At 46.4% G+C, this 25,764-nt stretch overlaps 1 protein-coding gene across 9 annotated transcripts in view; it reads left to right on the top strand.

Annotated features, from left to right (window-relative positions):
- tnika (TRAF2 and NCK interacting kinase a) overlaps positions 1–25,764 on the top strand; it is a 65,011-nt gene that overhangs the window by 31,296 nt on the left and 7,951 nt on the right. The window contains exons 4-30 of one of the 9 annotated variants that reach the window (XM_060052592.1): positions 11–136; positions 1,717–1,827; positions 3,196–3,286; positions 4,160–4,290; positions 4,702–4,756; positions 5,260–5,338; positions 6,115–6,290; positions 8,089–8,155; positions 8,384–8,594; positions 9,186–9,275; positions 9,696–9,782; positions 10,548–10,775; positions 11,919–12,440; positions 15,225–15,389; positions 16,040–16,345; positions 17,080–17,186; positions 17,996–18,111; positions 18,649–18,746; positions 20,191–20,259; positions 20,743–20,849; positions 21,058–21,160; positions 21,358–21,516; positions 21,711–21,804; positions 22,223–22,393; positions 23,295–23,438; positions 24,379–24,513; positions 25,623–25,723. In XM_060052592.1, coding sequence (XP_059908575.1) covers positions 11–136; positions 1,717–1,827; positions 3,196–3,286; positions 4,160–4,290; positions 4,702–4,756; positions 5,260–5,338; positions 6,115–6,290; positions 8,089–8,155; positions 8,384–8,594; positions 9,186–9,275; positions 9,696–9,782; positions 10,548–10,775; positions 11,919–12,440; positions 15,225–15,389; positions 16,040–16,345; positions 17,080–17,186; positions 17,996–18,111; positions 18,649–18,746; positions 20,191–20,259; positions 20,743–20,849; positions 21,058–21,160; positions 21,358–21,516; positions 21,711–21,804; positions 22,223–22,393; positions 23,295–23,438; positions 24,379–24,513; positions 25,623–25,723 — 3,849 coding nt within the window. Of the gene's footprint in view, positions 1–10; positions 137–1,716; positions 1,828–3,195; positions 3,287–4,159; positions 4,291–4,701; positions 4,757–5,259; positions 5,339–6,114; positions 6,291–8,088; positions 8,156–8,383; positions 8,604–9,185; positions 9,276–9,695; positions 9,783–10,547; positions 10,776–11,918; positions 12,441–15,224; positions 15,390–16,039; positions 16,346–17,079; positions 17,187–17,995; positions 18,112–18,648; positions 18,747–19,012; positions 19,919–20,190; positions 20,260–20,742; positions 20,850–21,057; positions 21,161–21,357; positions 21,517–21,710; positions 21,805–22,222; positions 22,394–23,294; positions 23,439–24,378; positions 24,514–25,622; positions 25,724–25,764 lie in introns of those variants that run through there. The other 8 variants (XM_060052591.1, XM_060052594.1, XM_060052595.1 and 5 more) reach the window with 8 other exon arrangements.

Raw genomic sequence — 25,764 nt, 5'->3', positions numbered from 1 at the left:
TGCTTGTCAGGGTGAGGAAGAGGAGATCAAGGTGGAGATCAACATGCTGAAGAAGTACAGCCACCATCGGAACATCGCCACCTACTACGGCGCCTTCATCAAGAAGAACCCTCCAGGAATCGACGACCAGCTCTGGGTAAGTTAAGTAGCTACAAGTGTGTGTGTGTGTGTGTGTGTGTGTGTGTGTGTGTGTGTGTGTGTGTGTGTGTGTGTGTGTGTGTGTGTGTGTGTGTGTGTGTGTGTGTGTGTGTGTGTGGATATCACAGCACAGACATCGATTGCGTCAGAGAGGAGAAGATGCAAGAATTTGGTGTCCGTGTCGACGGTTTAACAAAGTGGGCAGTGTGTGTGTAATTATATACAGAAACGGAAAGCAAGAAACTTGGGACATTAGAGTATAAGGCCTCGTTCACACTGCAGCATTTGTCACAATTCTGCCCTGGCGAGAGGCAATTTGTGAAACACAGCTGCCGTGGAGGTGGTCAGTGTAGGTACAGTTAAAATAGTAATACCATTAGATGGCTATTTAATAATAGTGTTTTTTATCATTTGAGATCCGCGTTCCGTCACCAACAATAGTGCCTGTATGTTTTCTCATCGCCCACTTCCTGCTGTGTAATTTCATACCATTGCAAAATGTTCAACCCAGCCTTTTTGTAGAGCAATCTCATTCTATGAAAGCTGTGTGTCTTCGGAAAACCTAGCTACTTGGAAGCTGTGCCGTAATAGAACGTCTTTGTTATTGTTATTCGGCGCGTGCGGATCAGTTTCAAACGTGACCATTTCACACTGAAATCTGATATTGACCATATTTAAAAATAATGTCAACAGCCTAAACAAAATGGAAAGATCTGAGCAATTCATCGTTATTGAGCACCAAGGCTTGCAGTGTGAACAAATCCCAAGTGGCATGCAGTAACAAGTAATGAAAGGGTGGGGATGTGTCGTATGTTGTTTGGCAGCTGCAATGAATCACACGACAATGGGTTGGCTCAGATGTGTGCACACGCACACGCAAACACACCAGTGGCGAGCGTTAAATATTAGCTGTTAACCACGGCGTATGCCCAGGTGTTTTGATGGAAAAACGTAATATTTCCTCTTTTTCTATTATGTTTCTATATGTTGTTTTTTTTTACTTTTGTTCATTTTTGTTAATCCATTACAAGAATTTTTTTTTTTTTCTCAGCAATTATTTCATTTTCATACAGTTGTTCCACAACATCTCGATTTTATGCGAGTCTACCTAAAGTTCTGCTGCTAGAATTGCCCCGGATGGAGAGAAAATTTTAATTACCTCCACCTTTTTAGTCACACAGCGCAACCATGCCCCCTACTGACTCAAGTTATTCATTTCATTACTTCATTACATTATTAAAAAAACCACCCTGCATTATTCTCAGTGGTATCTCTACTAAACTACAACAGAAATAAAGTTAATTCTGTACCATACTATATCCGTGCACGTGTCCTTCATATGCACGCTAATAGTATTGTCAATTGATACTCTATTTGTCATTTTATTTGACACCCTCTAAAACACAGCTAACTTAATTTTTTTATGGTTTTATTTACAAATGACACATTGGAGTACACGGTAACATTTCAAATGGAACAAACTGTACGTGTTAACGATGTCTTGCAATATAAACAAAATGCTAAAACCATCATCTAGATGAGGCTGCAGCTAGTACAAGGTTATCTCCTCCCCTCCAGCTGGTGATGGAGTTCTGCGGAGCCGGCTCGGTCACAGACCTCATCAAGAACACAAAGGGCAGCTCTCTGAAGGAGGAGTGGAGCGCCTACATCTGCAGAGAGATACTGAGGGTGAGTGACTTGCCCCGATGTCACCCATGCGTACACACACACACGCCGAAACCCCTTCCTGTGTTCACAGGAAGTGGTGTCGTTCCCTCTCCCCCGGTTGTTTGCTCCGAAGGTCTGACCTCTCTGATTGGTCCTTATCTCACTCCCTCCTTTACTCCTTCTGTCCCATCCTTTCTGTTCCCTGGGTGAGAGAGATATGGACAGAAACGCAAACAGACACACACACACTTTAGGCCTAAGTATACGACTCCGTAATCCGACTCCGTAACTAAGGAGACCCCTCGAGCCGTCGAAGTTCTCGGTCGGGATGTCGGATACGCAATGCAATTCTCCGCCCAAAAAATCGTATATGCTGACTATTAACCATGTCCATGTAAACAGGGTTGTAAACAAATATTATTGAATCTTATTTGGTGTTTTATTGGTCCTTAATGTGCAAGTAAACAAGGTACAAAGTAAATAAGGTACAAAGTGATTCCGGAAATGATTTTGTTAGAGGACCAATCACAGCCCTTGCCGTCTCCGTCCGTATCAGTTGCCTTGACAGATAGTTAAAAAATATTGGATGCGCACGTAGAGCTACGGAAAGGGTCTCCGACAGGGTATCCGACGACGGTGAGGGCTCTCTGTGTCTACGTTCAGCACCTTACAGAGTAGTATAAACCAGCCTTTATTCTCATCTCCCCCTGACCTATCTGGCAACACTGGCTGCAGATATAAAAAAAGATCCCATGCACGTCTCTATTACTTTCTAAACATGCAAAGGAGGCCAATGTCAGGCGAAATATGTATTATTCTGTGTGATGTATTCTTTTTAAAAAAATGAATAATTGATAACAGTGTAATGCCCTGATATCACATCCATAGTAACATTAACAGCAGGTAGAAATGTCATTGATGCTCTCTGGTAGTTTGGAGCCCTTCAGTTTAAAGTCTGTTAAAGATCTACCGCAGTCTTCTGGGTGTGTTCAGACAGACAAAAGAGCTTATTTCACCGTCACTACTCGACAGTTTGTGAGAGATATGGATTCTTTTTCATTGCATTATGTAAATCTGTCGGGTAGTAAAACATACTACTCATACGTTCAGATTTATTCCTCATCCGTGTATTTGTTTTTATTTGATACGTATCTATATTTGATGTACTCATTTTATGTTTCTGAGGTGAGGACAAAACCAAATTTCCAGCCAAAGCTGGTCAATAAAGTCATATTCTATTCTATTGTTATCTTGTGATATACATCCTTTTTTAAAAGACTGATATGTCTTCACGCTGCTTGTGATCAGTAACGCGTCTGAACACACATAGTGCAGTGGTCCAGGGACCTTTCTGAACTCATCACGTGTGTGTGTCTCTACGGTCGGCAGGGTCTGGCTCACCTCCACCAGCACAAGGTCATCCACAGGGACATCAAGGGACAAAACGTCCTGCTGACGGAGAACGCAGAGGTCAAACTAGGTCAGCAGCACCACCCTCCTCATCCCTTGCAAACACACTCGCACAAGATTCAAGATGGTTTATTGTCAAATGCACAACAATTGAGACTCAGGCTCCTTCAACGAAGCAATATGTAAAAAGTGTAAGAGAAACACAAAACTGTGCATGAAAGTCGTAAAATTAAGTAATAGACGAAAACGATGAAGAGGAGCTTGAGACACTGCAGCCACCTGCGGTGCCATCTTTTCATCAAACACGTGCGCTTCAGTAATACAATGCAGACTAAACAAGTGTTATCTCCGTTTAGTTCTCAGAAAGCAGCGTATAGCTCAATATCTCCATCTACTATGACTGTATTCAATGTGAATTGAATGCTTGTGATGTAGGCACACAACAACGTTGCACATTGATTGATTGACATTGATTGAACACCCAATATAGCCTAGGTTCAGAGTGTAGGCAAGTGAATGCACAGCGCGAAAGATAGAAAGATCATTGATGGGCTGGTATGGTGTGACTTTTGTTATTGTTGATCAAGTAAAGAAGGTCTATACATACTCGCTCTAAGAATCAAGAGTAGGAGCTCATTGGATTGTTATCCAAACCGGCCTTTTGAATGTGATATTTTATTTTTAAACAGCGTTTCTTTTACCTTCATTTATATGGATGCACAACTAAAATGAGGCCTCATTTTGAGCCGTTTGGGCTTCCATAGCGCGCACACACTCTGGCACACACACACACACACACACACACACACACACACACACACACACACACACACACACACACACACACACACTCTTACACTTACACACTTACTTAAAAGATTGAGAGTCTTTGGAGTGTGCAGGTGTGATCCATAACAACATTGTGTGTGTGTGTGCACGGTAGTGGACTTTGGTGTGTCGGCCCAGCTGGACCGGACTGTGGGGAGGCGAAACACGTTCATCGGGACGCCCTATTGGATGGCACCCGAGGTCATCGCCTGCGACGAGAACCCTGCTGCTACGTACGACTTCAAGGTGCCCTTCCCTCCCTTAGTTCATTAATCCAGCCATTGACTGATCGAGAAGATATTGAATAATACTGTTTTAGTGGGACTGTAGTGGAGCTCTTTGTTTTTACCTTGCTTTGTAGACTATTTTGGAAATAAATATCCTAAAACATTATTTATGCATTTTTCTTCAATTTTCTTCCCAACACGGGAAACCTTAAATCTCATCTCTCTCTCCATCTTTGTCTCTCTCTCTCTCTCCACCTATGTCTTTCTCCCTCGCTCTCTCTCTCGATCTCATTGTAATATTGCACCCTCTTTTTCTGTACATATCTCTCTATCGTTGAATTAATGCAATGGGTCAGTTTCTCTCTCTCTCTCTCTCTCTCTGTCTATAACTCTCTACCGTAATATTAATGGACTGTCTCCGTTGTTGCAGAGTGATTTATGGTCATTGGGGATCACCGCTATAGAGATGGCTGAGGGAGCTCCACGTACGTGCACACACACACACACACACACACACACACACACACACACACACACACACACACACACACACACACACACACACACACACACACAGACACACAAACAGACACACACACACACACACACACCATGAAAGGTCCTCTTACACATCATTAATAACTGCCTCCACAGTACATTTCCATGTCCAATGATTTCTTTTTATAGTTCTCCACAGTAATGTAAAGCGATATATAACCTATTGGTTCCACTCTGAAGCACACCATTCATGAACACCTGTCCAGTGTGTGTGATGCACTATTAGAGAGTTTTCCAACTGGTTTCCGCTGTGTGGGATGAAAGGATTTAGATGCACTTTCATCCATTCTGATTCCTCAATTCAGTTCATTCAGTTGCGGTTAAGTAATTTTTCTAATATATTTGAGTATTTTTAATTATTGCTTATGATGATTCTTTAATGCTGCATTCTGTCTAACTTCTGATTGGTCCCCCCCCCTTGTCTCTCAAGCTCTGTGCGACATGCATCCAATGAGAGCCCTCTTCCTCATCCCAAGAAATCCTGCGCCAAAACTCAAGTCAAAGAAATGGTGAGTGGTTGTGTTGGCAACAATAGTGCGCTGTAGGATGATGTTTACAAGTGGTATCATGGGATCATTCTTTTTAATAATTTTTTAAGGTTATTTTTACCTTATAAAAGTTAAGCTTCTTGTTGTAATAGTGTGCACAGGACAATGGATGTAGATACTTCCCCTCCTTACCATACGACAACTTCCAAATCAACACTTAGTTGTGAAGAGAAGATGTACAAAAACTCAGATGGGCCTACTACTTAAATGTCAGTTGGAAGGGGTTAGGGATCTAATCTGTCACCTTTATCCAACTTGAAAGGTTGTTTGCCGCACCAAAGTCTTATCGAAAAACGCAGAAACAGGCAGAAAAAGGTGTTTCCCCCCCCCCACCCTCCTGTCTTCATCATTTACTTAATGCAGCTGATATGATAAGCTTTAAAAGTCAAGCCTCGAAAGAAAATCCCAAAGTCAAGGAGCAGCGCTACTTTACAGGAAAAAGGATCTGTCGGTCTAGACTAGAGCCCTTTGCCAAGGTCCACTGACTGCACCGCAGCTCAACTCATATTTTTCTGTAAATTTGCTCTAAAGTGGCTCGCGAGCCTTGCTCGAAAACGTTCAGAGACTTTAGAAAGGTTGTGTAGTACGTTTGACCTTTTTAATCAAGATGCTTCAACCCTCCCCACATCCAGCATGGATGTGGGGAGGACCAACCAATAGTGATTTATTTAGTACGATATGCATTACTATGTGTATTACCATGCAGTCCAACGTGTCATTCTGGTGTTTGCACCCAGGTCTAGAAAGTTTGAGTCGTTCATCGAGATGTGCCTGGTGAAGAGTCACGGCCAGAGGCCCAGCACTGAACAGCTCCTCAAGCACCCCCTCGTCAGGGACCTGCCCAACGAGAGGCAGATCCGCATCCAGCTCAAAGACCACATCGACCGCACCAAGAAGAGGCGGGGCGAGAGGGGTACGTGGCTCACCACCCTGTGTCCCGCTGCTCGGCCGTTGGGAGTGCTGATTAGTGACAAAGTCAGTGATCGGAGCAAACCACTAGATGTCCCTAGCTAAAGATAGTTCATTGTATAGGGTAAGGGTACATGGTGAAATACGGTAGAGTACCGGTTCCAGCTGAACTAGCCTGACATCGGGTTAGAGTCCCCCCACTGTATGTATTGTTGCTCTTTTACTAGCTTGTACTGTATATTGTATGTATTCTTCTAGCTTGTAGTGTATTGACTAGCTTGACCAACCTTAAGCCACCTTTAACAGGGTAAAGTTAGTTGATCACATACAGAACTGTACAAATACCAGTGGCAAAACTCTAGTGATATGCAAGAGAAAGCGATGAAGGTCTGAAATGAAATGAATGGAAGAATGGATGCTGCAGCAGTTTGCGGAAATCGCTACAGCGCCTGATTCAGTTTGAATAGGCCCTTTAGTCTTGAAGCTCTCTGTTTATTTTCGGTTACCGTCTCTGGACGCAATTTCATAGACCTATAACCGATCAAATTCATCACACACATTAGCGGCAGCCTTTGTTGTTCCTGAAATGACTCAACAGCGCTCCTCTGTTCAGTCACGTCTCATCCGCCCTGTTTTAGGTAAACGGTTGTGATAAAACGTGCGCTGGCAGATTTGTCTGGTTAACAGGTTATGGGACAGGGGCCAAAAATATATAAAATACACCCTTCATTGTCGATGAGCACACACCAACTGCTAAACACCTCGGGGAAAGAAATGGCTGTCATGATGATGATGATGATGATGATGATGATGATGATGATGAATAAAAGTGTCATGTTGCCGTACAGAGACATGCTGTCTCCAGATGTAATTTCATCTTAGTCTGACACTGATGGCTCTGTGCGGAGGCATTCGCTAACGAGGAGATGCTCCCTTTTTGTTCGCATGGACTTGGTTCAATTCCTGACACCATAAGCACAGTCAACATAAGCAGCACAACCTGTCCTAAACAACAACCTTATCCGCCCTAAACAGCTAAGCAATGGCAATAAAATGACAACTACGATGGGTCTCATTGAGTGGATCCGAACCGTGCGCTCAATATGTAATTTATGACGCGTTTCCACCGAAGGGTGCGGGTCGGTTCAGTTCTCATAAGGTGCGGCACAGATCGCGTTTCCACCGCCAAAAGTGGGTGTGACCCGGACTGAGCCGAACTCGTCTCGCAGTACTCAAGTTCGAGCTACACACGCCGTCCGTTGATTGGTCGACAGAATCGCACTTCCGTGAGACAGGGGGATAATAAAAAACAAACACATTATCCGTGAGGTATTTCTGGGCAATGGCGAAAGCTTTGTTGTTGCGCAAAATGTTGCCTTCCTTCTTGGACGTCCTACATTGTGGATCTTTGTTTATTGTGCGAGTTCTTCTTTTTCCTTGGATTTATTAACAGGCTACAATGTGTCGGGCTGCTATGAGGTCACAATGATAACGTAGCTTCCGCGGCTATGGCCATCCGTCTTAACCCCCCCCTACAATAAGGGTACTGTCGGCATTGGAAACGCGAGCCGTAACTGAGCTGCGCCGAACCGCACCTTCACTACTCCACCAAGCCGCACCGAACCGACCAGCACCCTCCGATGGAAATGCGCCATTAGAATCTGGAAATGGTTTCCACTTTAGCTCAGAGCAGGAACGTGCATTATATAAATACTACGTAGTACGTACCATTTAATATTGGTGCTCTTGCTTTCCATTCATATTTTCTCTCAAAATGAAATATTTCTCTTTCTTCTTGATAGAAGAGACAGAATACGAATACAGCGGCAGTGAAGAGGAGGACGAGGATGACAAAGCAGTAGATCCCAGGTGTGTATATTTATGAAGACATTTACAAAGACATTTATACACCTAAACACTAACTTTATAGTTAACGTACATGTGTCCCTCACACACATGCATCCACATGCACTCTCTTTCAGAGACTAACTACACATTCAACTTTTTTTTTTAGCAATTTAACCTCTCATCAACATGACTTTCCTTCTGGTCGCCGACTTTTTACCAACCTTCTCTCTGATTGGCTAAATCCCCCAGCTGCTTCACCAACGTCCCCGGGGAGTCCACCCTGAGGCGGGACTTCCTGCGCCTGCAGCTGGCCAATAAGGAGCGGTCGGACGCCCTGCGGAGGCAGCAGCTGGAGCAGCAGCTGGAGCAGCAGCACAACGATGAGCACAAGCGCCTACTACTGGCCGAGAGGCAGAAACGCATCGAGGAGCAGAAGGAGCAGAGGAGGAGGCTGGAAGAGGTTAGAAATGTCAGTTTATTGAGCATTTTTAAGAAACAGGAGGCTGCCAATTGCATTTTCTTGCTCGCCCCACTTTGTTTTGATTGAGTCCTGCTTTGACTGCGTCTCATGGTTCTCATGCATTCGGGTCCATAGCAATGGCCACTAGTTCAAATAATGCATGAAAACCATGAAACAAAGTGGGTTGAGCACAATGGCTGATTGGAGCTAAAACCCGCTGCTGCTGTTACTCACTGAACAGAGGTCACACCTTACTTCTTCAAACGGTCAATACCAGCTTGGTTTCCATTGTTTTGGAGTCCAAAATCATTATTCGAAGGAGTTGATATATTAAAATAGAATACACTCATGCTCAGACACATGAAACCAGCCTGAACATTCCCCAATCATGCACAAAGACCCATAGAATGGTTTAACTTTGTCAGTCTTGGTACATTTCATAGCCTGTATCTGTCCACTATTACTTGGGTAAAGAAGTTGAATCACTGAAGATTTTTTATTGATTTTTTTATCCACTGTGTCTCATTGTTCAATGTTTTTTTTTTTTTTATGTTTTTCTCTTCACGCCTGTGACCGTATTTGACCTGACAGCATCAGCTGCAGAAGGAGCAGAGGAGGAGGTACGAGGAGATGGAGCAGCACCGAAGGGACGAGGAGAGGAGGCACGCCGAGAGAGAGCAGGTGACACACACACACACACACACACACACACACACACACACACACACACACACACACACACACACACACACACACACACACACACACACACACACACACACACACACACACACACACACACACACACACACACACACAAATTAAAACTATGCTGAGGTTCCTATGCTCTCACTCTCTGTCTTATCTTATTGTATATGGTTATTGGTTATACCAGTAACAACCAAATGGTACTTATTTTCTCTTTCTTTTTGTCTACAATGCACTTTGTGTTCTCTTTAAATTTTGTATGAGACAAGCCTTTGTTTCCAATTTTTTCTCTTTGACCTAGTCTGTTCTCACATGTGTATCCTCTCTCTCTCGCTCTCTCTCTCTCTCTCTCTTTGTTTCTCTGTGTCTCTTTCCCTGCCGTGTGTTGCTCAGGAATATATCCGTAGACAGCTGGAGGAAGAGCAGAGACAGTTAGAGATTCTCCAGCAGCAGTTGCTACAGGAGCAGGCTTTACTGCTGGTAAAAACCCACCAGGGAGCGCTGTGTTAAACCGTCCAGGGCCCATTTTCAATCATGGCACCCTGGTTCAAGTGTGATGCTCCCCTTCCCCTTGTGCCTCCCCATCACCCATGCATGCATCCACTGAATGTGCCGTTCACTTGGTTGATTCTCAGAGGGCGTTAAGGTTTGGTTAAGAGTTTAAGAAAAACATTACGAGGATATTTGTTTTCAACAAAGCCTCTCTCTAACTTAGGATTTTGCCGGATTTGGCGATGGGTGTCTTTGATACTCTTCTGAATATAATATTTGTGGTATTCGTTATATATGAACGTAATGTGATACAGAGTGGATTTAGATCAAGGTGGGTAAAATAAAAAAAAGATGCCATGGTGGACTTTTGTAATACAACCCAGTGTTCAGTGTCCTCGTTTCTGGTTATGCTCTGTTGCCGTCTTCCATCTTTCTGTCCTTTCTTTTTCCCTTTTTCCTTCCTTCCCCTGCTCCTTCCCTTTCCAGTGCCGTACATCCCTGCCAAAGACATCTGTACAGTTGTGTGTGTATTTATCCCCCTGCTTGCCCATTTGTATTCCTCTACTTGTGGGTGTGTGTGTGCGTGTGCGTTCGTGTGTGTGCGCGCGCCCCATTGAACCAGAAGTGGGTCCCGACAGGCCGGTGCTGCATGCAACGCATGGCCCGCCAAAAACACATGACCGGGACCTGAGGTGATCCTCCTACTCTCTCGTTCATACTGACCTCCTCCTCCTCCTCCTCCTCCTCCTGCAGGAGTATAAGCGCAAGCAGATCGAGGAGCAGCGGCAGGCGGAGCGCCTACAGAGACAGCTCCAGCAGGAGAGGGCCTACCTGGTGTCACTACAGCAACAGCAGAAACATGTACAGCCAGCACAACTGCAGCAGCAGCAGCAGCAGCAGCAGCCAGAGGGGAGACCGGACAAGAAGCCACTCTATCACTATGGACCAAACCAGCCTGACAAACCCACCTGGGCTAGAGAGGTAACGCCGCCATGCATGCATGTGTGTCTGCCACACACGGTGGCAGACACACACACACACGCATGCACACACACACACACTCGCATGCATGATTACACAACGTGCATGTGCATATATATACGAGCCAGCAGAAGCTCCTGTACTCTCCATCCTATCGACTGAAGGTTTTAAGAACAGAAAATCCATTCTTGCCGAGTATTTCATAAAATTTTGTCCAGCAAGTATGAGCCTTTATTTATGTTTATTTATGAGCACTTTTCACTCAAAGCAGTAGCACTATTTGACAGCACTTGATGAGATCAAAATAGTTTTGATGATCTAGTTGGAAGAGTAGGTGTTCAATCTGTCAGATCGTTCAGAGCAATAAATCTGTTTTTATTTTTTGTGAAGATGAATGTGTAATCTATAAATTATGGGGAAATTGATTATATCTAATGGAGACGATCTTGGTATGGCTGTGGTCAACCAAAGCAAATCTTTGCCGAAAATTCCACCTACTATTCAAACAATCGGTTGGTCATTGGGGAAGCAATAAATAAATCATCTCTAGATGAACTTAATCTGCCACAGTGCACTGAATGCACTCTACCTGGTAGCCTAAACGTTATGTAAGCGCTACATTGAAGTCAGTGGCTTTCGGATACACCCTTTGTCCGAGTTGGACTCATTTTTGGCACAGCTTCAATGTAAAGCCTGTTGCACATGGGATAAGTCACGGATCGTCGTGTCAAGACAACACAGAACGGACGTTTTCTAAGCCAACAAACTCTCTAACCCTCTCTCCAGTTCAACCGTTCTCCTCAGGCAACCACTCCGCCTTCGTGAGACTTCTCCTTGTGCGAGACTTGGTTGAACCCAATAAGAAAAAGTTGTATTTGTTTTTTAGGGATGCTTTCAGGAATGTTAGAATATAATCTTGGGGTGTCAGTTGCAAAAACAGGCACTTTAAAACCTAAAAATAACCATTTTTACTACAGTTTTCTTCCCATAGCCCCTGCAGTAATGATGCACTCACTACCCTGTGTGTGAATGTGAGAGTCAGTGAGTGACTGAGCACACATTTGTGTATGTTTGTGCGAGTGTGTTCATGTGCTTGTGTGTGTGAGAGTGAGTCCTGGCTAACCTCCCTCTGACTCCTTCCAGGTCCAGCTGCAGCAGGGGCTGCCACATTCTTACAGTCAGCTCCCCCACCCTCTCCAACAGCACCATCATTCGTCATTCGATCAACTTGCATGCCAAGGCCCCACCGTTAGGCGCTCCCGTTCCAACCCTACCCAGCCTCTTTCCAGCAGACTCCCCATGAGCCCCCGCTTCACGGCACCCCAAGACCCCCTGATGGAGTCCGCGCTCCAGCACGAGATCCGCCTGAGGGTCAAAAACCTCTGCCCGAACCCCAAAGGGCCCAGTCAGGACCCCAACGTGGGCAGCCACAAAGGGTCTCCCGGGCAGGGTCGGGTCCTCCATCCCACCCCTATCCCTAACCCTTATGTGCTGGGGCCCGGTAACAAGAAAAGTAAGCCAGTGGTAAACCGGCCCCAGGGTGTCCCGAATGAGGCGGCAAGCCAGCAGGGGCTCACCCAGTCCCCCGTACCCCTGAAGGCCCAACAGACGAGACAGGGCCGCGCTCCTTCTAAACCTCACCCGTCAAACCCTGCGGCTAAACCGGTCAGTTCCCGTCCGTTGCACCGCTCCCACTCCCCGTGCTTAAGGATAGACGTAGACTTAGCCCCGGGGGTGGAGATAGAGTGGGAGAGAGGGATGAGGCCGGCCGGCAGCCACAACCACCTGGCGTCGCCCCCCCTATCCCAGTGTTTCCTCTCTAACTCCGCGCCTGAGTTCCTCCTCAAGTCCTTTTTCGGCAGGAGGCAGGATGTCACTAACCACACCTTTCTTCCCGTCCCGACCGATCATGGCCACCTTCAGCCAAACAAGGCTGGGAGTGTCCGCGGCAGGTCCCTCTCTCCGTGGGGCGGGCCGGCTGCGGACCCATCCCGTAGGCGGCTATCCCTCTCCCCGTGCGCTAGGATAGACATAGACCCGCAGCAGGAGGTGGTTCGGAGTGACAGGGGGATGCGGCAGGCCGTCAGCCACGAGACACTAAGCACCTCCCCCGTAACCCCGACCGTGTTCTCCATCTCCGCCCCCGAAGTCCTCCTCCAGTCCTTCTTCGACTCAAACAGGACGCAGGATGAGACGAACCACAATGCCCTCCGGGTCCCGACCAATCATGGCCAAAGTGGGCCCAACGAGGGGGGGCGCGTCCGCTCCAGGTCTTACTCCCCGCGGCCCGGTGAGGCTGCAGACGCCTCGAGGGACAGTGGGAAAGGGTTGAGGCTGTCGGTCAGCGACGAGAGCCTGGTGGTTCCTAGTCACCACAGCTTGGCGCCCTCTGAAGTGGAGGCTTTTGAAAAATTATTTTACAGCGCGAGATACCTCCGACCTGTCTTTGCTTCAACCACACAGGAGGCCAACAATGGTGGCAACACCTTACTGCCTTCTTCTTACTGGGGTGGAGGGGCTGGCCAGGTTGGGGAAGATTCAGGACTAGAGTGGTCCTCTTTGTCGGACTATAGCGGTTCATCCCCAGAATACCCGCTTAGACAGGTTCGGGCGGAAGACACTGCGTTCGCCCAATACTCTGCCTCACATCAGATCCCCAAGTCCTCTCCTCAGATCGATGTTCCGGGGGAAAAGGTCTTTCTAATGTAATGGCCTTAGACACACAGACACACAGACACACGGACGCACACGGACGCACACAGACGCACACAGACGCACACAGACGCACACAGACGCACACAGACGCACACAGAAACACTCGCTTTGCCTTCAGAAATACCTACATATAATCTATGCCTGTATGACAATAATTTGTCTTATCTTTCATATCATTGATATTGTTTTGTCCTAATATTTAGCTGCAAAGCCATAATGTTAAGTAAGTACAGTAAACTGTGTTACTTGCCATGTGCTTGCCAAGGTGCTATGGAACGTAGACCGCCCCACCCATCCCCCCCCTCCTCCGGCCCTCCCCCTTTCACCGGCCCCCAGCCCCTTCTCAGTCTCCCCGTCAATCCCACAATGCATCGGGACGAGACTTTGACCATTGCTTTGCTAGGGGCCGTTTCAGCAAGGAACACACCATCCCAACAAACCGGGCTTCGCAAATATACGGTCAGTCCGAATCGATAGTCCTCCGCCCCAAGCTTGGTGATGGCTGCTGGTGCGAGTCGGTCGCTGGGATCCCTTCCGAAAAACATACCTCACACACCGGGGTCTCATCAGTCCGGTCCTCAAGCCGCGGTGCTCATAAGCCACCTCTACAGTTCTCTGATGGCTTTCAACCCGTCTTTTTCGCCTCTCTCTCTCTCTCTCTTCCATCGTCCGGGTTCCTTTGTGTCCGTGCTTTCTAGATGGCGCAGCTGTGGACTCCATTAATCGTTTTAACCTTTGTGTCAACACCGATGTTTGTCCGAGCATTAAGGGAAAGGAAGTCTGTGGAGTAGGCAAACAAAATAGGCCCACGAATAGACGCATACAATTTCACGTATACACTCACACACACAAATATAAAACGTGCATACAAATCCCCCAAAAGTACACCTCAAACATAAACACATTGACACACAAAACACAAAATGTCCAAAACGTCCAACACACCAACACACCCAAAGGCTAATTATATGACTAAGCATCCATCCCACCATAAGTCTTTTCCTTTGTGCTCGGATATTCTGTCTCAATTTCTTGTAACATTTTCTATCTCTCCTATAGCTCCTGGTAGTGGTTCTCTCTGGGGCTTGTAGTAGAGCAGTAGGGGGTGTAGACTAACCAGTGGCTGCACACTGACTCGAGCAGCAGTCAGTGTGCATCAGTACGCTCAATCTGACGCCTCTTCTGTGTGCTTAACATACCCTTTCTGTTTTTTTGCCAATGTTTGTTTGATGATGACATCATGGGCTGCTGCAAAGCTGCATGGGTGTTCATGATATGTACATTTGCCCTGAACGGAGTCACAATCTCGAATAATCCCCACTATATTATAGAAGCTAGAAAATGTCTCACTGACACATGGATAATTGTATGTGTGTAAGTGGCGCCTGAAACATTCGCCGGTATCACGACCTATGTCACAGACGCTCTCACACGTATACACACGCATACAGTCGGCCTTCAGACACACTGAACCCTTTTTGTGGGACACCCAATAAGTCTAAATTGTACTTCCGCCTGGAAAAATGTCTTGCCAAAGTAATACCGAAGTAAACGATTGAGTGGTAATGGTACACTCGTATTATTATTTGTTGAACCCATTGTCCCACAGTAAGGTTAACTTTTGTCTAATGGCCACTCAAATAGGGAGAGTGGGATTTGCAAGTGGCTATGTGGTGGACGGACGCGTGATTCGCTGGGATGGTTTGAGTGACTGCGTTGTGTGACCTATCCCAGGTGGAGGAGCGCTCTAAAATGAACAGACAGAGCTCCCCGTCACCCCAGCACAAGGTCCCCGGCCGCCCCTCTGACCCCCCCTTGCCTCCCCGCTCCGAGTCCTTCAGCAGCGGGGGCATGCAGCCCGCCCGCACCCCACCCGTCCACCGGCCCGCAGAACCCCAGGTGTGTGTGAGACGATGGAGTGAGAGAGAGAGAGGGGTGTTTGGGAGAGGGTGTTGTGTTATGCTATAAGTGCATGTGTTTCTGAACGCACCTCTATCTCTCTGTGTCCTTGTGGTTCAATTTCTTCCACTCCTCCTACGCACCATCCACTCTCTTCTATCCATCATCCATTCATGCTTTCCCTCCCCTCTCGACCCCTCTCTCTTTGTGTCCTGCTATCATCTCCCGTTTCTCCTTGTACCCTATTTTCTTCTCCATTATTCTTTCCCATCCTTTTAATTCTCTCCTTCTTTGCCTCTGTCCTTGATTTCCTGCCTACGATTCTTATTACTCTCCCTCCCCTCCCTTTCTCTCCCTCCTATACTTTTTTAACTCAACAACCTCCTCCCTCAACCTACTTCCTTTTATTACTTTCTCTGTCTCTCTCGTCCTCTCTGTATCTCGCTCCCTCTCTGACTCCCTCCCCCTCTCTGTCTCACCTTTGTGCTCTGACTCTCTTTCTCACTCACCCTCTGTCTCTCTTCCTCTCTCACTGTGTGTGTGTCTCGCACTATCCATCCTTTCCTTCCTCCCTCTCGCTCTAACCCTCCTTTTATCTATTTCCCCTCATTCCCCCCCGCCCCCCCCCCCCCCCCCCCCCCCCACTCCAGATGGCCCACCTGGTCCCAGTGAAGACCCACACGTCAATACCGGGCTCCCAGTCTCTGCAGGACCAGACCAGCTCGGCCCTCAGCGAGGGCCTCGCCTCGGGTCCCTCCCCACGACACGAGATGCCCCGGCAGAACTCTGACCCCACCTCCGACAACCCCACCACGCCCCTGCCCACGCCCGCCACCTCCAGCCGGGAGGAGGAGGAGAAGGAGAGGGAGAGAGACGGAGAGAGAGACCGGAACCGGGACCGGGAGAAAGACCGCGACCGAGCAGCCTGGCTGAGAGAAGATGACATGCCTCCAAAGGTATTGTCCTTCCTGTTTGCGTCTCAAAAACAAAATCCTGTTTTACCCGTCACCGAATTGTAGTATTGCAGTTTTAGTAGTTAGCTGGGGAACCAGACTAATTTGCCATCAAATGTATGAATTTGTTCTGGACCCGGTCACGACAACCCCAATCGTTGATCTAATATGGGGCACGTTTAATACGATGACTGCACAGAGGAGCGGTTATGGGAGCGGCGCTGGATGGCCGCTGAGGATCGGTCTCACGTTTTGTTGCTCTGATTGGTTTTGGTTCTATCAAATTGCGTCCAAAGGCCTTTTGGTCTGCCCTCGTTGATTAGGCCCCTTGGAAATCCAAAATGTACTGAAAGATTCCAGCCTAATAAGCATTTGTGAATTGGTCTGGTGATAGTTTTATGCATCTTTTGTGTTCCAAAGACTTTCTGATGACTTATTAAACTTCAAATTATCTTATCTGTCTGCCCCCCTGTTTGTCTGTCCATCCATTTGTCTCCTTGTCTGTCCGTCTGTCTCTCTGTTTGTCTGCCTACCTTTCTGTCTCTGTCTGTTTGTCTCTCTATCTGCCCATCCGACCCATCCGTCTGTCTCTGTTTGTCTGTCTTTATGTCTGCCCAATGCGTATGTCTCTCTGCCCATCTGTCATTCTGCGTGTCTGGCCGTCTTTCTGTCTGCCTGTCTCTCTGTCTTATCACTCCATCTCACTCGCCCGTGTGTGGCATGCGTCTCCTCTCCAGGTACCCCAGCGTACGACCTCGATTTCCCCAGCCCTGGTGAGGAAGAGCTCCCCTAACGGTGGACCGGGCCTGGGCCCTCATGGTGGCTCTCAGCTTATTCGAGCCAGGTACCACCAGCGCCGCACAGCCTCAGTGTTGAGTCTTGTTCTTCTAGTACAGTGATATGCCATGACGTATCACTAGTCCACTTTTCATCAAGGGTTGTAAAAACACAATATTATTACAACTGAGAAATGATAAGGTCCTTCGACTCATTTGGTTGGACCTGGGGTTTATTTGTACTCCATTGTTGGAGCATGGCATTTACAACACCAGGGTTCTAGATAGATAGATGGATGGATAGATAGATAGATAGATAGATAGATAGATAGATAGATAGATAGATAGATACTTTAATAATCCCAGAGGGAAATTATTTAATTTATTTATTCTAGGGTTGATTCCTACATTGGTCACCCATGCTAAGGTTGTATAGACTCATTTGTTCTCATTCTAGTCACAATACATCCTTTGCGAGAATAATACAAAGAATACATGATGAAATTGGGTATTACTTGATACCAAGTCAAGTTTATTTTAATTAACATGGGGATAGCAAGCCTACTCCCAGCCCAAAGCCCCCTTTTTTTTTTTTCTTTTTTTTTTACTTGAACACACTTGAACAACATTTGCACTCTAAAATCACCAGAAGAAAAGTCTCACCAGCGGTGTCGGTGTTCATTAAGAACACCAGGGGAGCAGTGAGACATAAATGTAGCCTGGGTTCCTTCAGGGGAAATGGTCTGCCCCCCCCTCGACAAATCACAGTTAATATACACTTTAGAGTTACCAAGGGAGCGAGCGTGCGAGAGAGGGGGCTAGGGAGAGAGTGTGGAGAGCGAGCAGAGACAGACAATGGGTTGCGTTGATGTTTCAGTAACCCGGACCTGCGGCGCTCTGAGCTGTCCCTGGACCCCGTGCTGCAGAGAACCTCCTCCAACACCTCCTCCTCCTCCTCCCCCTCGTCACAAGGAGGCTCAGTGGAGCACAGAGGTGCGCGCGCACACACACACACACACACACACACACACACACACACACACACACACACACACACACACACACACACACACACACACACACACACACACACACACACCTGCCTACACTGAAACACACATACACACACACCTGCCTACACTTAAACACACATACACAAGCACACAAACAAACACACAAGCACACAAACAAACACACCTGGCAAGCACATAAAAACTCACGCACATATCAACAGATGCATGCGCACATGCACACACATACAATCACCGACCTGTGAACGTGCACACACGCACACACACACACACACAAAAGCACACAAACAAACACACCTTATCGCTTTGCTTATCTCTTTAATTGTATTGCTTAATGTTATGTTTCCTGTCTAAGTGTCTCTCCCTCGTTATCTGGTACAACGGTTCCATTTGATAGTTCGGGGAACCCTCACAGGGACTGAATCGTTCTCATTGAAGACACAAGAAATGGTTGTGGGGGCTGGAGTTTCACTTTGGTTTTCTGTGGATTCTCTGATAGGTCAAGGCAAGCAGGAAGTCACCCCACCAGAGTCCAATCAGGAAGGGAAACCCAAGCAGGAGGAGGGACGGGAGTCAGCCCGACCCAGCAGACCTGCAGTGAGTTCTGAGCGCGCACACACACACACACGCACGCACGCACGCGCGCGCGCGCACACACACACAATTCTAAACTTATCTCAAACTCACTCCATGAACACGTATCTATGTTCTTTCTCCAAGGCTTTTGGGTATTTTCCCCACCTCTTTGGGACCTTTCTTTGGGGTCTTTCCTTTGTTTTCCTGCTGTTCATGGGGTTCTCTCTCTCTCTCCTTCTTCCTTTATTCTCTCTTTCTTTCTCTCCCTCGCTCCTTCCATCTCTCAGAGCTATAAGAGAGCCATAGATGAGGTTAGTGCAATCTTGTCCTCCCCTACCAGCACAAGTATCTCTATCAAGACGGGGTCCACCCGCATCAGCTGTCCATTCCCTCACTCCTCTTCCTTGAAACACAAAAGTTAACTGTGTGTGTGTGTGTGTGTGTGTGTGTGTGTGTGTGTGTGTGTGTGTGTGTGTGTGTGTGTGTGTTGGTTTTGGAGTTTCGTGTGTGATACTCCTTCCTCCTTCCTACACATTCCTCTGCATGTGTGCAGGTATTAAAGAAAGAAACCACCGAACAAAGCACCCGAACAGTGTATAAATATCTCTTTCCCCTGCATCTCCGTTGTCATGGTTACTGGGTCAAAAGGAACCTGCCCCCCCTCCCCCAATGCCTGCATGAGTTGGACCGCTCCTCTGGCCAGGGGTGAATGAGCAGGAGGGGCGGACTGTTCCACTGGCCAGTTAGCATGGGGGTGTATTAAGATGCTGTAGCAGATGGCCAGCCTTAATACTTTTCCTCACTCTCCTGTGGTCCTGTGATTGTGTAGTTTGAGTCTTTCCTTATGAGGTGAACAGAGGTGCCAATCTTTGTGGTCACAAAATGGCTGACCACACAGATCTGAGATAGACACCTGACCTGAGATCAGCTTTCCTAATTCGGAGATGCCTATTAAAGGTGGCATATTTTACCAACAGGTGTGAGTGGGATAGGGCCGTTTTTAAAATCTGCCTCTTCTGACATCACAAGTGGGCGTGTCCACCTAGATGTGTGCTGGATAGATCAGTCTACCAGCCTACCCAGTGGACCGTAGCAGACGTATCTCATCTGTCCGTCATACATCCAGGTGGACACGCCGACTTGTGATGTCAGAAGAGGCAGATTTTAAAAACGGCTTGTGAAGGCTAATCGCACAGAAGGCTTAAAGGTGACAATAATATGTCACCTTTAAGCCTTCTGGGTGCTGGTGTACATCTGACGATACAGCAGTCAAAGCACCTGATTGTCCTGATTGTTGGATGTTGACGATTTTTCCCTATTCTGCCTCCCTTCCTTATGTTGTGTCTAGGTCACTTGGGCTCTGCCTCCTCTCCATGATCGATGCAGAAACAATGTTAAAATAGTTTATTTTCTCTCTCTCTTTCTCTCTCCACCACTCTCTACCTCTCTCTCTCCTACCCTGAAGGACCTAAGTGCATTGGCGAAGGAACTCCGAGAGCTCAGAGTAGAGGACAGCAGCAGACCCCCAGTGAAGGTATCCCATCACTGCATCCATAATACACTCTGTTCATTACGCACCACGACATAATCGCTATGAATAGAGCTTAACGTGACCATAGTCTTGCATAATAAAAGTTCAATATGCATCTGTGTCAACCTGAAGTCTATTTTACGTCCATGTTAGGTCTAAGGGACCAAGCGGACAACATTTTTTGAGATTGTCAATAATTACCTTTGTTGATCCCACCCTGCTTTTGTTCTGATGTTCTATTGATTCCTATTTTTTGGTTAATTTTGGTTATACTTTAAACCTATCTATATATTTTTTACTGCAGCTATTTATTCCATAAAATAATATCTGAACAAGACAAAATTACAATACTACCAAACATCATTTTCATATCACAATGTCCCATTGAACCCGTATACCTTCAGCCTCCTCTTTGGTACAGCACTGTAGTACCTTGTCAGCTGATGAGCCTGTGTGTGACCTGTCCCCCTCCACCCCATGATGAAGGTGACGGACTACTCTTCCTCCAGCGATGACTCTGAGAGCAGCGATGATGACGGCCAGACTGTGGGCCATGACGGGACGGTTGCCGTTAGCAACATCCCACGCATCATGTAAGACGTCTTCCCTTCGCCTCGCCTCTGTACTTGTTGTTCCCTGATGTTGTTGCTCATGAGTTGGGATAGTTTGGCAATCAACACGTGTGTGTGTGTGTGTGTGTGTGTGTGTGTGTGTGTGTGTGTGTGTGTGTGTGTGTGTGTGTGTGTGTGTGTGTGTGTGTGTGTGTGTGTGTGTGTGTGTGTGTGTGTGTGTGTGTTGCAGGCCTGCAGTGCAGAGCAACACTGATTCTTATGGGGGGCAGACGGAGGAGTCACTGGGGGAGAACTACAGCAGCTCCAAGGACACCACCTTGATGATGAGAGAGGTAACACACACACACACACACACACACACACACACACACACACACACACACACACACCTCTCACTGTCACTCTCACTAACTCTCACTAACACACACATAAAACACACAGGATTATTTTTCTTTTGATGATTTACTGTTTACTGTTTTTTTTTAGTGTTCACTCTATTGTTTGTTTAATTGTTTGTCTTTCTTTCCAGGCAGAGGAGAGGAGGCGAGGCAGCCACTCGGAGAGCAATGGCTTCAGTAACCACGGGAACCACAGTAACCACGGGAACCTGCCTGACCTGGTGCAGCAGAGCAACTCCCCATCAGCCACGCCCCCCTCGGCCCTACAGGAGCTGAGCGAAATGGCAGAGGTAGCACACACACACACACACACACACACACACACACACACACACACACACACACACACACACACACACACACACACACACACACACACACACACACACACACACACACTCCAAAGATGTTCTTTAAAGTTTTAATTGCATTCCCACACACTTAAATATATTTTTCTGCTGTCTCTGTGCCCTATCCCAAACAGTTCGGAGGATCCAAGGCTTCCTTCATGCCATTCGTTGACCCTCGTTCGTATCAAAGCTCTCCCAATGAAGACGATGAGGACAACTCTGCAGCAGGTAAGTCCGGCAGACACACCGGAACAGCTTTACCCGTTCACTGCTCGCTGCATCAACTCTCAGGTCCTAAAAGTAGGAGGTCACACCCCTTTGCAGCTAGGGTTAGGGTCAGCATGGCATCTAGTTAATGCATGAACTAATCAGCCGTTAATAGCTTGAGAAAACAAGTAAGTACTTTCATTAGAAACTAAATCAGACCATTATAATAATATTATTTCATTTACAAAAGACTAGACAAATGGTATATATTTTGTTGCGTGGTGTACTATGGTCGAACCCTAAAAATGTGTAGTTTTAGGGAATGGTAAATTACATTTGTTGAGGTAGCATGTCTATAGCGTCAAAGCCCCTTTCGCCCCTTACTTACGTACTTATTGAACGTGCATCATGCTCTCTGTGCCCGTCGTGTCACCCCTAGCCATGTTCGCCAACGAGCTGATGAGGCAGGAGCAGGCCAGACTGAGCGAGGCCAGAAAGATTTCGGTGGTGAACGTCAACCCCACCAACATCAGGCCCCACAGCGACACGCCGGAGATCCGGAAGTACAAGAAGCGCTTCAACTCGGAGATCCTGTGTGCCGCTCTCTGGGGTGAGCACAGCCTGAACGCACACCTTCAGACACGGGTCCTGCAGGCTGTTGATAATAATAATAGTATGCTTGTTTGTTGGTGTTTGCTTATGTATTTCTGTGTTTTCTTATGTATGTATGTATGTATGTATGTATGTATGTATGTATATATATGTGTATATATATGTATATATATATATATATATATATATGTATATATGTATATATATATGTGTGTATTTGTATGTATGTGTGTGTGTGTGTATATATATATATATATATATATATATATATATATATATATATATATATATATAATGTGTGTGTACTGTATGTAAATGTACATATATGTGTCTGCCTGTCTGACTGCCTGTCTGTCTTTCATTCCTGATTTGTGTTTAGGGTGTGTGTGTGTGTGTGTGTGTGTTCTGATATATTTGTATGGAAGGCCAAAGCCCTTGTAAACATGTGCAGAGACGTGCTTTCTCATGCAGGTGTCAAAAACACCTGCATATGCACATAAAGCACGCATGCTAATGCTCACACGTGACATTTCCCTGGGTGTGTCCTCAAGCCCTTCTGATTCAAAGAACAATCCTTTTGGGATCGTCCCGTATGAGGCTAACCGCAGAGCTATGGCAAGAACAATTAGCAATGTTTTGCAGACACAACACCACAGTGTTGCAATGCCTGTCAGGCATTTCTTCTGTTCCTCTTCACAACCAGAGCAATAATCGCGACCGCATTTTGTTCACCGTCCAAAAATTACTAATTTGTGGTTTTGCTGGTTCATCATAAGCACCTGGATTTAAAGACATACTGCTCTACTGTTCTTTAGTACAGGCTTGATACACTCTCTACAGGAAATAAAAAGTATATTTTCTGATGTACATCTGTCTTATTGTTGTTGTGTGCGTGTCAGGCGTGAACCTGCTGGTGGGAACGGAGAACGGCCTGATGCTGCTAGACCGCAGCGGACAGGGGAAGGTCTACAACCTCATCACCCGCAGACGCTTCCTGCAGATGGACGTCCTGGAGGGGCTCAACGTACTGGTCACAATCTCTGGTACACACAGGCACACACAGACACACACACACAGGCACACACACACACAGGCACACAGCACACACACACACACACACACACACACACACACACACACACACACACACACACACACACACACACACACACACACACACACACACACACACACGCGCACGCGCAATACCTAGTGTTGAGCATTCACGGTATGTTGAGCCCTCATTGAGACTAATCAAGGGCCTTTCTGAAGCCTTTTGCAAGTATTTCTCTGGTGTGGTTTCCTGGCAAAAGAGATGTTTGCAAACAGTGGTTTCGCAACTCCCAGTGCTGACTGATGTAGTGGACCAGTATGCTGAGGCACGGCCCCACTGGGCACCAGGGGTAAAAATACCCTTGTGCCTTTGCACTGTTTCGGAATGTTTTTGAACATTTTGCGATCTCCCAACGAATTACCAGCACACGCTGGTTATCACACGCCCTATGCTCCAGAGGCACAGGGTTACGCAAGGACTGGTTTTAATTCCGGCAGACACACACTAAAATAAATAATGTTCACAAGTCCTAAATCCTGAGTCTGAGATCCTCCCGTCACCACCCAAGTCACTGAGTGTGTCGGTTTAAGTGCGCCTCTATTCCAAGTCTCAAATTCGAGTCTCCCCCGTCTCTGATCCACACATTCATTAATTCATTCATTATTTTCTTTAGCATTTACTTTAGTGTCTTTTTTTTTTTTTTTTTTCATTAATACTTTGTATTTGTAGCCTGTGTTTTCCACTGCTGCCGGGCGGTTCTAACAAAGGAATTTCCCCTCCCGGGGATTAATAAAGTTGTTATTAATAAAGTTGCTATCCATCCATCCATCCATCCATCCATCCATCCATCCATCTATCCATCTATCCATCTATCCATCCACTTGTCCCTCCTGTCCTGTGTGTTTCTAACCAGTCTGTCTGTTCCCCAGGTAAGAAGAACAAGCTGCGGGTGTACTACCTGTCCTGGCTGAGGAACAGGATCCTGCACAACGACCCCGAGGTGGAGAAGAGGCAGGGCTGGATCACCGTGGGGGAGCTGGAGGGCTGTGTGCACTACAAAGTCGGTGAGTGTGTGTGAGTGGCTTTCGGCCTGTGCACATCAGTGTGTGGATTGAAGCCCCCTTCTACACCCAATGCAATTGCTCGTTGTGATTTCTCTTTCCCGTGTCGATGAAATAATTACAAATCATGGAACTGAGTGGACCGTACGGATACCGTTCCATTTTCTGTTTAGCCTAAAAGTACCATCCATTTAATTTGTCCAAATTTGATATGAACCAAGCAGGTGCCATTCAGGCGTCTTTGTCACCATGGTCGCTGTACATGTCGTAGGAAATGGCGGAGATACTTCATAGCCTATTTTCGTTTCTTAACCCACATTCCTCTTATTGCATCCATAGTGCTCTACAATATGCATATGCATCTAATTATCGCTTTCTGTTACTGCACTGATGGTAAATCAGGCAATGTATTGCTCATCGTTGTCGACGGCAGCCTCGATAACAAGCTAGAAGCCAATGTTTACTTTAACTGCGTTACGTGACTATAGGTTGCTTTGCTTTCAATAACGTGACGGTGTGCAGTTGTGTTCAGCAACAATTTCGACTTACCAACTTTCTCCCAAAAGAGTGAGAGCCTACTTTAAGTTCTCAAACAGGGAGACAACCTCAAAAACTAACGTCTCTAAAATATTGATTGATAAAAGAAGATTCCAAATGCACACTAATACACTCAAATATTAAAAACGTGGATTAAAAAGTGTAAAACCAATTATATTTTGGGGAAAGGACAGAGCATTAACTTGTCTTTGCTAGGCTTTATGATGTTGAGCGTTGTAGCCGTCTGTCTTTTTCACTTACACGGTTCGTATTGGAAAGTGCTGCATATTTGTGTCGTTTCGGATGTAAATAGTTTAATCTCTAATGTTTGACAGATTGTTCTCTGTTTTTCTCGCTTTTTCTGTTGTTTATTCGTAACATACCTGATAAAATGACCTCATAGTAACTCTCATATTGTGTGTACATAGATATATTTTCTGTATTTATTTATAGTTCTTATTTAAAAGTGTCTATTCCTACTACTGCCAGATTATGTTGATCTTGAGGTTAAGTAAGAGCAGGGATCTCTTTTTAACAGCCCTTAACTTTACCTGTATAACTTGTCTGGTTTCTAGTGAAATATGAACGGATTAAGTTCCTGGTGATTGCTCAGAAGAACGCGGTAGAGATCTACGCCTGGGCCCCAAAGCCCTACCACAAGTTCATGGCCTTCAAGGTAGGATCCCACAGCACCAAGACATGTCACATGTCACGGGA

The sequence above is a fragment of the Gadus macrocephalus genome, chromosome 5 (genome assembly GCF_031168955.1).
Source record: "Gadus macrocephalus chromosome 5, ASM3116895v1".
NCBI lineage: Eukaryota > Metazoa > Chordata > Actinopteri > Gadiformes > Gadidae > Gadus > Gadus macrocephalus.
This window is presented reverse-complemented; position numbering and strand designations above follow the sequence as displayed.